The following is a 12,542-nucleotide window of genomic DNA, read 5'->3' on the forward strand; positions in this document are numbered from 1 at the left end:
TGGGTGCACACACTCAGTAGATGATAATAATATGTTTCAAATCTCAAATCAATGCACCGCGTACGGAAAGTGAAAACAGAGAATAGCACGCTTTACCTTCAACGTTACCTCATTTACTCTGGTTTTTACTATGTGCTGATCATTCAAGGTATTGATGATTGTGTTTATCAAGGGAAGTTCAAGATCTTTATAAAGCTTTACATCATTCAGACGACAAAAAAGGAAGAACCTTACAGTGTAGAACCATCAAAGAACCGTATTGGAGATCCATAAGGCTCTCAGTGGCTGGGAAGCAGAACTAATCAACTTGACTCTAGCTCATTTGTTTTGTATTATGGCAATGCCTTGGCGCATGTGGTAGGTTGATGCTCTCTACAGTTCATGCATGGGATTTAATTAAAGATCAAGTCTGGTGCTGTCACTTTCCGACCATCAGACACGGAATAGGTGCAGCTCTCGGGGTCACTAGAAACGAATGGTGGAATATTACGCCATCTGTTAGTACATGTAACGTGACATGCTTGCACAGTAGTACTATTCGAATACTGTGTGCATGAGAATGGTTGAAGCACTAGTAGGCAGGATGAGGCCAACCAGTGCTGGGAAGCCTTCATCAGCGCCGGAGCAGCGGCACACCATTGCGCAGGCTCATCTCGGCTGTTCTCTTGGTGGACGAGCAGCGCAGCTGCACAACCTGCAGTGGTATGGTGTGTGTGCATGCGCCACCGCAGTGCGGCACACCCACACACGCATACACCCACACACACAGCATAGTCACACACGCATGTGTTTGATCGATCACGCTGCATCACTGATCACATTGTGATGTCAGAGATGCATCACTGATCACATTGTGATGTCAGAGATGCATCACTGATCACATTGTGATGTCAGAGATGCATCATGCTATCCACATGATGTAGGAACATGCTCTGTGTGCACCAACTGCATGGAAGCCGATGGCACATCAGTTGAGGTATGTACCCTACCGGCACATGCAAGCCAAGGTGCATAACTATTTGTTTAGCCGACTAGAGGTTGCATTTCACATAGTAAGTGTCAGCAATCCACCTATGCATGGTACCAGCAAGAGTAGATAAACAAGAGTGTGCAACTTCGCATCTCTCCTGCACAAGCTGCAGGTACCCCGGCCCACGACGGAATTTTTTTGACGTCACCTCTTTACAGAGCACGCGCATTTTGCCACAGAGCAGTGTGAGAGCACGTGCTGGGCACCGACCTTGTACGATTCATGACTGGATAAGTAACCGGAGATGAGCGAGTCTTGCTTGGCCGTGGCAGCTCAAGCACATCTACACTCATTTCTCTCTTATCCGAGTGGGCACCTCAGTCTACCGGGCACCCTGTGGGTGTGTTGTAGTGGAAATTTCTCTACTCTTTTACCAATTTTGGTGGAAATAATGAAGTCATATCCTAGATCTCTGTGGAGAATTCTCTGACTCTGACAAAAACCCAAGAGTTCACCATAGGGAGTTGAGAATTCTCGGATGTTTGAACAGGTACAAGTACATGTATCTCTATACAGAGCAAGATTCACAGACTGAGAGTGCACATTGCCGAATATACACATAACATACACAGTGCAACCTTTCTAAGACGCCCGCTCAAGGGACCTTCACAATGTGGTCTCCGTTACCAGGTGTTCTCCTTATCCAGGGTCATTTGACCGGAAAAGACATCCCTTGCTCTTAACAGGTTTTACTGTATAAGCAAGTGTCTCTGATCCTGGTCCCCTCACCCCACGTTCCCCAAGTACCTTAGTCTTAGTGGAAGATGAAGAGGCTGCCCCGCTGAAGAGCAGGTGTGGATATCCATACAGTGCGTGTGCTTGCAGAGCCTGCTGTAGCTCTTGAGAACGAGCGGAGACCTTGGTCCCTGTGTTTGATTCACCCTCACCTCTCTGTTAACAACATATTTAAAGGCCAGAGAAAAACAGAAATCACTCATCATTTGGTTGGGTACTATCACACAAGGATGGACCTGACCACAATGGCTGTGCTCTGGTAAAGGGGGTATCTGCGGACCCAACCACTGAGTTCTGGTAAGGTGGCATCTGTGCCAAATGGCATCACATTCATCTTTGCTACAACAACAGGCTTCATACACGCCGACACAGGAATCATCGTGTGGTATTGCATTATTGTTATTAATTCAACCAGGACATGACGGAAACAGTAACTGGTCAACAAGGGACGAAAAAAGGGCTGACAAAAGGACTGTCGACTACATCATGCATGCTCAAATGCTATCATATCACACAAGAAAACAATACATTATTATACAACACCCTACTAACCCGATCTGTGAGGGGAATTGTAATCGTTTGTCCGTGCAACTCCTGCACGCGCTCCAGGTCAATGTGGCACTCTCCGGCCAGTATGCCAGAGTACGTCACATCTTCAATATCGGGCACATGTCTGGTGCTGTAGGGGGAGGCATGCCGAGCATCCGTGCTATCATCATCAGGACTCCGGCAATCTTCCAGTAACGTCATGATCCTCAAGTGTAGAGCCCTGAACACGGCCAAAGCCGCAGCAGTAACGTTAACAGATCAAGACAAGGTCCAAATCAACTGTAGACGGTCTATCAGAAACACACAGCTAATACGCATTAGGGGGCTGAGGTTGTATATGTCTCGTCTTTTTACTTCAAAGCAATACCTCAAAAATACTTCGAAAACTTCAATGTGGTAGCAAGAACCAGGGAGTCGTAAAATACGTATTTTACGACTCCCTGGCTAGAACAGTGGCAGCAACCTCAGGATATCAGTAAGAAAGTTACTTGCAAGGTGAGCTGGCAAGTTTCCTACCAAATTCGGCACTTGGCTGACTCACAACTGCAGTAGTCATGATTTAGTCATATCAGATGTCAGGAGGAAAAGTGCCAGCTCCAACTATGCAAACAATCAACTTTCTAGAATAGCTCTCGGAGTACAATTATGTACTTGCATATGCAATGTGTTGACCATCCTCCAGTGGTGCAGATAGGGTACTCACAATGATTGGACATCTTTGCCGCGCATGTTGAATGAGAACTGGGTATCGTAGTCCATTGTCGTGGTCCCAGATACAACCTGCTCAGAGCAGCAAAACACACATACACACATACATTAGACACCCTTAGCAAACAACGTTATGTTGTAACGGTATTACCGTACGGGGGAAAATACCGTGATTTGGGCTCGACCTTTAGCAAGATGCACGCTATTTTTAGTACGCTGTTGCCACGAGAATAGCTTTTAGTTTGCGCGGTACAACCATTTATGTCACCACATACGCGATACAAGGTGAACTGCGTACGGACTATGCAATATTTGGCCAAAAAACTGCTTCCGGCGGTCCTGGTATGTACATGTAAGCGTTACCGTTGTTTGCTAAGGGTGTCTATTATAACGTTACATGTACATATGAGGACCGCCGGAAGCAGTTTTTGATTGGTCCGGTAGTACCATGGCCGTTCATACTTTGTGTATGACATGGCGGGTACACATACCCTCCACAGTAGGAAACATGTGTTGGTGACCGAAACGTGGGTCTGGTAATAACCTGACCAACCAGACCAGTTCTGGCGGGCCTGCATGCATACACATGCACACATACATACACATATACATAGTACACACACATACACACATGTGTATCACATAACCAAGAAGGTGGCATGTAGCTGTGCAAGTCTGAGGTAAACGTTGCAACGAAGTCTCATGTGAAACTAGGGGATTTCGGACTATACTATATGCAGCCACGGTGCAGCTCAATGAAATCCGACCGTGTGTGTGTGTGTGTGTGTGTGTGTGTGTGTATGTGTGTGTGTGTGTGTGTGTGTGTGTGTGTGTGTGTGTGTGTGTGTGTGTGTGTGGATGCCTCTTCAACGGGATTTGCAGCGGCTCTCTGTCTTCCACCACCGATGCATCCGCTCGATCATGGGTGTGTCTCGCCAAGAATGCTGGGATGACCACATCACCAATCACCAACTACGTGTGAGGTGGGGTGATCCCGACACCATCCGCATGAAGGTGGAGCACCGCCGCCTTGAATGGCTCGGGCATGTTGCTCGGATGGAGGACCACCGGCTGCCGAAGCAAGTTCTCTTTGGCACGCTTCCGTCGCGTCGCCCAGCTCATGGCCCTCGTCGACGCTGGAAGGATTGTATCATGTCTGACCTTCGTTCTCGCGGCCTCGAGGGGGAATGGCGAGCTGAATGCGAGTCGCGTCCCACCTGGCGCTCGGCGTACTCAGCACCGGTAGATGCCCAGCATCCCCCTCCCGTCACCTGCTACACCTGCGACCGACAGTTTGCACGCCCCAGTGATCGCGCACGCCACAAGTGTAAGGCTGAGCGTGCGAAGCCGGTTGCGGAACAGAAGGGTGCATGCCAGTGTGGAGAGTGTGGCCGTTGGCTGAAGTCCCGTGGAGGTCTGGCAAGGCCGCACAAGTGTACCTACCCCCAGTCAGCAGTCGGTGCGCCCCTGCCTGCTTCTCCGCTGTGCTGCGTCGCTCACTGCCAGGCTTGTGACCGCTGCTTTGCGTCTACACGTGGCCGCGCCCGTCATCGCTGCTCACGGACTTGTAGTTGTCCGACCGTTCAGGACCGTCAGGGTTTCACGTGTGTTTGCGCCTGCTCCCGCCGATTTCGCTTACCGCATCACCTGGATCGTCACAGGGCTGTGTGCTCCTCCTCTCTCTCAGCTGCCCCTCCGGGGCCCACGTAACCTTCATGGCAGTGGCTCAACAGGACAACAGGACAGGTGTGTGTGTGTGTGTGTGTGTGTGTGTGTGTGTGTGTGTGTGTGTGTGTGTGTGTGTGTGTGTGTGTGTGTGTGTGTGTGCATGTGTGATGGTGAGTAAGTTCAACCAAAAACCGTATACAGCAGATGTCCTAGCTCCTTACTTCGGAGACCTCGGTGTTTTCCTCGCCGCTTAAATAGCAGAGTAATGTGGTGTGAAGATGTCCATAGTCACCACCGCTGCTGCTGCTGTCTGGAGATAGACTGCGACAGAGCATTAGACCCTCTGCGCTGTGTACAACACAACCCAGCTGCAGCGGAGGTTGCCAGTCCAACGTCACCTCCAGGCTGCCCGTTATGGGTATGTCCATCTGGGGAGACACATCCATGAATGCATGCAGGACGAGATTGATTCACACGCGTATACTCAGTGCAGCTCTCAGAGAGATTTACCAAATTGCATTGAGCTGTCGGTGTATCATCCACAGGATATTGACTAGCCATCTTATAATTATTGTAATCTGAATGTTCACCAGAACATGTTCATGCAACAATGTGTCATAGAATGATGTTCCACAGTGCACCAGTTTCATGGCCTGTGCCCATAATATTTGCCGAATCGTGTTTAAAACAATGCCAGTATAATTAATTGCAACCCAGTGGAATAGGTACACTGAAGTAGTTCATTGCATTCACCATAGTATACCATTCACATTATTTGTCTTCACAACTCTTGATTTATGATACCGAACCATTTCTACAACGTATCCATAAGACAAGTGCTAGATGCCACCGTGGCAGACATTGTGATATCCTTACCTCTGGTATCAAGTCGTACCACTTAGGCTGCGGTGTCTCGCACACCAGCTCGCTTTCCAGGTCCCGCAGCGGTATCATGACCTGACCCATCGGGTCGTCCTCACTCAGCACATCGTGATCCCACACTCGCAGCCACACGTACGCACTGCGCACCTGGTCCAGGGCGATGGGCAGGGAGAGGTACTCGTCGAACACTGGGCTCAGTCGCTCGTGCACCACCTTGGAGCGCACGACCTTGGACGCCGTTGCCGTGCGAGGTAGCAGCTCCAGTGTAATGTAGGGGTCTGCATGCAATCAAGGAACGACATGGGAGCAATTACATGGTCATGTTCAGGGTCTTGTTGAATGTACTTTGTATCCCCGTGCTCAGCAGATTGATACCAGCACCGGCGGAAGCAGTTGTTGATGGGTCCGGCCATAGTACCATAGCCTTTCATACAGTTTGTGTATGATGTCACTGATGTAGCGGGTACGCGTGACCTCCTCAGCAGTAAACATGTGCTGTGGTGGCCAACACTAGGTCCAACGATGACCTGACCAACTGGACTGGTTCCGGCGGGCATGGATAACAGGTTCCTGTCTAGAAGGCCAGCATGCGTAGGATATAATTATAATTATGGTGTTGACCCAACCAATTCATGTCAAACATGTTCGTTTCCGTTCAAGTATCCCATTTGGCCGCGCCACCTCCAATTCCAGTGCTATCGCACTGAGCCAAGCCCTGACTTAACCCTTTCAGTGGAGTCCATGGTTCGATTTCGAACCATGGACATTTTGTATGCATGTGGGCGCAGTCAAACTTTCGGTTCTCGGCCAAATCTTGACCAAATTCAACAGTCGAAGGGTCTAGATGGTAGAGAAAACTCATCTATCGCCTCGAACAGACCCGAAGTCTCTCCGATGAAGTTTGAGTGAGCGGCGAGCGATCAAACATTTCGAATTTTCTGCGCTGCGTGCTGCGAGTCAGCAGCGCGTGAAAAAAAGGGATTTTCCCAGCTTCATGACAGGCGGCACGTGCCAGGACCGGCGCGGCGGGAAGTCACGGCCAGGTAAGCTTCTACTCGAAAAAATTTGAACAGTTCCGAGCTAGATTCAGTGAAATGGCTACAGGAGACCGATTTCGTCTCAGATCTGGAGCTGGACTCGCGTTTGGGGCGCGTTGTGGCGGACAATGAATAGTGCTCTTGGCGAGTTTTGGCGCATTGTATTTCTCTCATCAAGAGCTTTTCAACGAGCCCAGGATCTTCAAAATCGGTGAAGTAGAACAAAAGTTATGTTGGAAATGGAGTGCGCATTTTCGTGACTGCCACAAATTCTGCGGAAGCAAAAAAGTTACGGACTCCAAAGGGTTAAGCAAGATGTGTAGAGTGCTATGGCCCAAGCCCTGACCTAAGCTAGACATGTAGAGTGATCTTGACAATTAGCATGACATGTGTCTATGACAGCCCTGATCAATTCCACCCAACAGGTAATTTTTGCGGAGGGCAAAATTGCTTCGGGTACCCGGCCCTGAGAATGAATGTTGGCAGGCATAACCTCCACTGAGTGTTATGTCCGTTATTCTTATCTGCTAGGTCTATCTGGCTCTTACTATAACATGCCGGCATGGCTTACCAGAAGAGTTGCTCCTCAGATCCATAGCAATAAGATCTCGTGCTCTGATTAGGTGGATCAGCAATTGGCCGACGCCCGCGCCGTCCTCATCACCACTTGCGCCACCCTCATCACCGTAGTGATTGTAGCCACGGTGACGCATGGCAAGCAGGATTTGACCCTGTGCCTGACATGACCGGTGCATGACCGCTGGGTCCAGTTGCTTGAAGAGCTGCTTCAGCACCTGCATATCATCCTGCACAATACAATACAATACACATGTGCTGTGTTGCTGGATAAAATCCTATCGAGTGAGTCAAGTACACGCCGGGCGCTGTGCAGCCCTAGACCTGCGAACCGTACTGGGATGTGCACTGGTGCAGCGTGCAAAGCTGACTCACTCGAGTACGACGCACACAATAACATCAAGATTCACGCACAATATACCCCTACACCTGTGAATATACACGCCACTAGCACTGCCTACTGTATTGTTATGCCATTGGTTTGAGGGAAAAAGGATGCAGACAGGAAAAGTCTGAAGAAACTCGTTACTGTATAAGTACATTCGACTTACTGGTCTTTCGTCTTCGGCTACATCTCCCAAAGCTTTCAAGGCATCCGGCATACATGTATTGAATCTAGCTCTCTGTGCAGTTTTGTCACCACGTTCAGCGTTCTTACGCAGGTACGTGGCCAGCGGAAGGTCGTGGCGTTGTGCTTGTCCGGCGGCTAGGACACGTCTCAGTCCGCTACGCTCCCAGAACGTACCCGCGCCGCTATCCCGGTCTAGCAATCCTGCTTGGCCGTCGTTGGTACGTTCGTCTCCTTCATCAGCAGTGCCCCACACCAAACCCAGTCCACTTCCACAACCCATTCCGCCGCCTAGCCGATTGAGTGAGTCACGGTAATTAGGCGTCGGACTCCGAGCTCCGACTGGTTGTCATTGAAACACTCTCAGTCTCAGTCTTTCTCCGCCCAGCCACAGCATCGCTAGTCTTCCATGCCAAGTCCTAGTCGGCCGAGCATGCAGTTCTAGCCAGGTTGACGTTCGAACTTTCGCCGTTCATTCCCGTTGGCCGTGGCGCGATATCCCTCCTTTCCAACGCTCGTCATTCACTCAGTCTTTCATTGAAATAACTGTCGTAGATGGAGGAGCTCTGACGCTAGCAGCTTGCTGTGCACAACTGTCCAACTAACCTACTGCATGATGTAGCAGCAGTAGCTCCAACATGATTGATACCAGTAGTTACTGACAGTGACCAATGGCAATGGTGACACTTCCCTGCCAAGTCAAGTCCTCCTTGCCGAATCCGAGATCACCAAGAAGTGGACGTGGTTGCTTTGCGGAAGCAGCTACAAAACCGGTCAGTCACTGACTAGTGGCAGTGCAGCTTGCGCACATGCACAGCGAAGGGCAAGGCAAGAGTCGAGTGAGAAGTCTGCATGTTGCCATGACTGCAAAGGCATTTTTATGAGCTTTTTCAAAAAATCAACACTTCAAACTATAATCACTGGTCTTGGTTCAAAATTTCAAGAGAGAAGTATTGACGAAGTCGACTTGAGAAGAGACGAGATGGACAGAAAAATGACCGATACGGAGCTTCGACGGCGGCTTGAGGCCTGTGGATTCGACGCGGGGCCTCTGACAGACGTCTCCCGTGCGTACTGGTTACGGAAATTGTCTGAAGCCGAGAGGGGAGGCAGAGCGAAGCCTCAGCGACCCAAACCGCCACCTCGAATTCAGCATCCAGTTCGTGTTGGCTTGCTGTTTCCTGACGAGGAGGACGAGAGATTATCTCGACAGGAGGGAGATGCCAGTATCTCATCAGACGTCTCAGACTCCTCTGATGAGGAAGGCAGCTCGGCTTCACGTCGCGAAGCCGAAATCCAGCAACGCAAGGCAGCAGTGTCTAAAGTGCAGCAAGCTGGTGCCAGAGTGCTGGCCGACGTTGAGAAAGCACACCTGAAGAGCCGGCGATCACCGTTCTTGCTCCAGTATGGGCTGCACGCCGTAGTAGGTGCATTGCTGGCAGTGGCTGTGGTCTTACTGCTGAACGCTGTCAGCTACAACATGAGAAGGCGTGCAGCCGACAGTCAGGACAACTTCATCTGGTGTGCGCGAGATCAATTCTGCACCGGGAACACGATCAAGCGCATTGACACCGCTCTGAAGCTTGCGAATCACCTGGCTGAGATAGCTGATAAGCAAGCCGGTGTAGCTGACTGCACCGAGGGCCAGAACCGGGACTTGAAGCCGGCCACGGTACTAGAGGTGGCAAAGGCATTCCACTTGAACAACATCGAGGCTAAACTTGCCTTGCTGGATGCTGAGCTACTGTTCGTAGGCAATCCGCACTGGAAGGTCACGTTGCTCACGTCGAACTTTGTCATCGTCGAAAACAACGTCACTGTTGAGAATCTGAACCGAATCCACCTGGTCTCGACGAACCCCATGAAGCCGCTGACGTGTCGCATTCGCAAAGCGATGCACAGTGCCGCCACGCAGGCTCTGCTGTTTGCATTCCTTAGCTTTCTGCTGGTTCTGCTGTTCATCGCTATCCGTATGTTCGTGCAGCGACGCGAGGCAGATCGCCAGCTAGTCTTCTCACTAGTGGATAAGATCCTGAAGCACTTGCAGCAGGTGCACGCAGCCAGTCTTAGCGGTAGCTCGGACACCAGCAGCTCCGCTGTGCCAATCAGTCATGTACGTGATGCGCTGCTGCCACCGGCTGAACGCCAGTCGCAGTCCGCTGTTTGGGAGAAAGCCGTCACCTGGATCAACCAGCGCGAGTCGCGGGTGCGCATCGAAACACGCCGCATAGCCGGAGAGGACTTTATCGTGTGGCGTTGGATACCCATTGCATCGTACACCTCAGCGCAGGTCAGCGACAGTGGCCTGCTTGAAACGGACGGCGGTTCTCCCTCGGGAACAGCCAACTCACCATCTCGCCGCCCGATCTCTCCAAGCTCACCAGCAGAGACTTTGGAACGACGAGAGAAGCAGTGGGGCGGTCATGTCTTGGAGCACTACTCCGGTGATGCATTTCGCCAGCAAGTCCTGCCACTCGCCAAGCAGCCATCTTGCTGCATAAAACTACGCAACCTGTACACCGTGCAACCACGACCGACCGCTACAGAGTTTGAGGAGCTGGAATCGGCGGTGCTTCACAAGCTCACTCAGCACGGTGGCGTGCTGCACTGCTTTCTGGATAGGTGGACGGACGAGGGGGCGCTCTACGCTAAACTGGACTGTGCGGGTGCAGCCACGTCGCTGATTGAAGCACTACACGGCACTTGGTACAACAGTCGGCTAGTGAAGGCCGAGTACATTGCACTGGCCGAGTATCATCGCCTGTTTCCCAGCTCCACTGGTGCGTCCAAGCTCTTGTTTCCTCCGTAATACCCACCCCAGTTGCTTAGCTGGTGTGGATGCATACAACATCGAATTGCGGCCCAACTCAGCTGTGATAATCACGTCATGGAACAGGTCCTGCCACAACTTACTTTCTGACACACTCTGGCCTAGATGCGTCCGTAGCTGCTTGTGTTTCACAGCTGTAGTTGTTGGTGCGCTTCTTTCTCCCTGTCATTATTTCTCAGTTTTAGGTTTTGTTTAGGGTCTCGAGTCTCGACAGCTTGATTGGTCTACCGGTATTAAAAATACTGTTGCTGATTCATTTCGTACACGAGTATATTTTTTTTATTTTTTTAAAGAATCGCACCTTGAAGTTCTGCTGGTATTGTCGATAGGTTTTGCCGCTGCATGTATAAGGATGATCATGTACAGTCTGTTCTAGCCATTGTCTCAAAGGGTGTATGCCTAGGTCCTTTTTAAAATTTTGCTAACACCAGATCATGCCTGTACTTGTCACGCGCACAGTACAGGTGCTTTTACTAATCTTTTACAGCGACGTCTTTCATAGTACAGGTGCTTTTACTAATCTTTTACAGCGACGTCTTTCATAGCGGGATGTCTACGGATGCCGCGTGGCCAGGCCAAATGAGACTTTGAGGGTGCGTGATACCACGATCCACTGTACCTTCGCCATTGCTGGATCCTCTCTCATTTCTCGCTATCTTTAGCTTTGCATTTTTCAGTAGAGCTCTATCTATATATCTTAAATATCATGTGCTAGGCTTGTTCAAGCGCAAGACTAACATCATCTTTGTTTGCCACTGCAGATTTGCCAAATTGGTTACTGTCCGTGTGTCTGAAGGTCATAAATAATGCAACACCTTGAATTGTGTGAGTACATGCACACCAGGATATTATGGATTGGTTGTTCGTTTTAACCAGGTTGTTATAATTATACGACTCCCTGGTTTTAATACCAACAATTTTAGATAGAATATTTCGTTTGAAGGAAACAACTCACCATTTTTGCGTGACTATTAAAAGTACCGTTAAAGGGGAAGTATACCCTAAAATCAAATTTTCACCAGTTGTAGTCTTCGGGGTGCTGAGTCGAATGGTCTTGGTCCGAGGAAGCTGCGACGCTCCCTTCCTACTTGAATCCCAATCGAACTCGCGCACTTCCACCGAAACTGGGTGACTGCGCCCTACTAGATGGGGATTTGTATGCAAAATGTCACTAAAAGCGCCATTTCGTTCTTATAAAAGCACGGATGACCGCGATTGGCTCATATGTTGTAGTCTTTTGGACGCTGAGTCGACTGGTTTTGGTCCGAAAAGGCTGCGATGCAGCGTTCCTCCTTTATTCCCAATCGAACATGGTTGAAGAAGCGGTCACGTGGTCCTGGTTGCCCAAATCACCTGGTCACCGCGCCAGCAGGCGACAACTTTCACACCAAGGTTCAACTCGAGTGACAGGACTGCACCCAAAAAAGGTCAAACAGGCTAGTAAGTTGTACCCTGCAGGCACGGTGACCAGGTGACTGGTGTACGCAGGAGCACGTGACCGCTTGTTCAACCATGTTCGATTGGGAATAAAGGAGGAACGCTGCATCGCAGCCTTTTCGGACCAAAACCAGTCGACTCAGCGTCCAAAAGACTACAACATATGGGCCAATCGCGGTCATGCGTGCTTTTATAAGAACGAAATGGCGCTTTTAGTGACATTTTGCATACAAATCCCCATCTAGTAGGGCGCAGTCACCCAGTTTCGGTGGAAGTGCGCGAGTTCGATTGGGATTCAAGTAGGAAGGGAGCGTCTCAGCTTCCTCGGACCAAGACCATTCGACTCAGCACCCCGAAGACTACAACTGGTGAAAATTTGATTTTAGGGTATACTTCCCCTTTAACACCCGGAAATAAGTGCCTGCCAGAAAAAAATACCTCCTTCATCTGTTTGACTCCTTCTGTTGTCAAGTCAAGTCAAGCCCGATAAACATGCTGCCCGAAATAAGTACTGGTACTGTT

At 50.0% G+C, this 12,542-nt stretch overlaps 2 protein-coding genes across 2 annotated transcripts; one reads left to right on the forward strand and one right to left on the reverse strand.

Annotated features, from left to right (window-relative positions):
- Positions 1–17: 17 nt before the first annotated feature.
- LOC135815221 (uncharacterized) lies at positions 18–8,450 on the reverse strand. Its single transcript, XM_065328486.1, has 8 exons — positions 7,737–8,450; positions 7,181–7,415; positions 5,567–5,850; positions 4,912–5,118; positions 3,018–3,094; positions 2,318–2,534; positions 1,778–1,921; positions 18–694 (listed from the first exon to the last, which is right to left on the reverse strand). The coding sequence occupies exons 1-8, from the start codon at positions 8,034–8,036 to the stop codon at positions 614–616; spliced, it is 1,545 nt and encodes a 514-aa protein (XP_065184558.1). The 5' UTR covers positions 8,037–8,450; the 3' UTR covers positions 18–613.
- A 214-nt stretch (positions 8,451–8,664) lies between these two features.
- Positions 8,665–11,472, forward strand: LOC135815222 (inner nuclear membrane protein Man1-like). Its single transcript, XM_065328488.1, has 2 exons — positions 8,665–11,047; positions 11,091–11,472. Exon 1 carries the CDS (start codon positions 8,736–8,738, stop codon positions 10,560–10,562), a length of 1,827 nt encoding a protein of 608 aa, XP_065184560.1. The 5' UTR covers positions 8,665–8,735; the 3' UTR covers positions 10,563–11,047; positions 11,091–11,472.
- Positions 11,473–12,542: the final 1,070 nt, after the last annotated feature.

Source organism: Sycon ciliatum, chromosome 4 (assembly GCF_964019385.1).
Source record: "Sycon ciliatum chromosome 4, ocSycCili1.1, whole genome shotgun sequence".
In the NCBI taxonomy this organism is placed as follows: domain Eukaryota; kingdom Metazoa; phylum Porifera; class Calcarea; order Leucosolenida; family Sycettidae; genus Sycon; species Sycon ciliatum.

Coding starts and splice junctions, on each gene's coding strand:
- LOC135815221 (XM_065328486.1), bottom strand. CDS start 8,036: ATGGGTTGTGGAAGTGGACTGGGTTTGGTGTGGGGCACTGCTGATGAA. Junction 3,095..4,911: donor AAAACACCGAGGTCTCCGAA/GTAAGGAGCTAG, acceptor TGCTCTGAGCAG/GTTGTATCTGGGACCACGAC. Junction 2,535..3,017: donor GGCAAAGATGTCCAATCATT/GTGAGTACCCTA, acceptor GGCCGTGTTCAG/GGCTCTACACTTGAGGATCA.
- LOC135815222 (XM_065328488.1), top strand. CDS start 8,736: ATGGACAGAAAAATGACCGATACGGAGCTTCGACGGCGGCTTGAGGCC.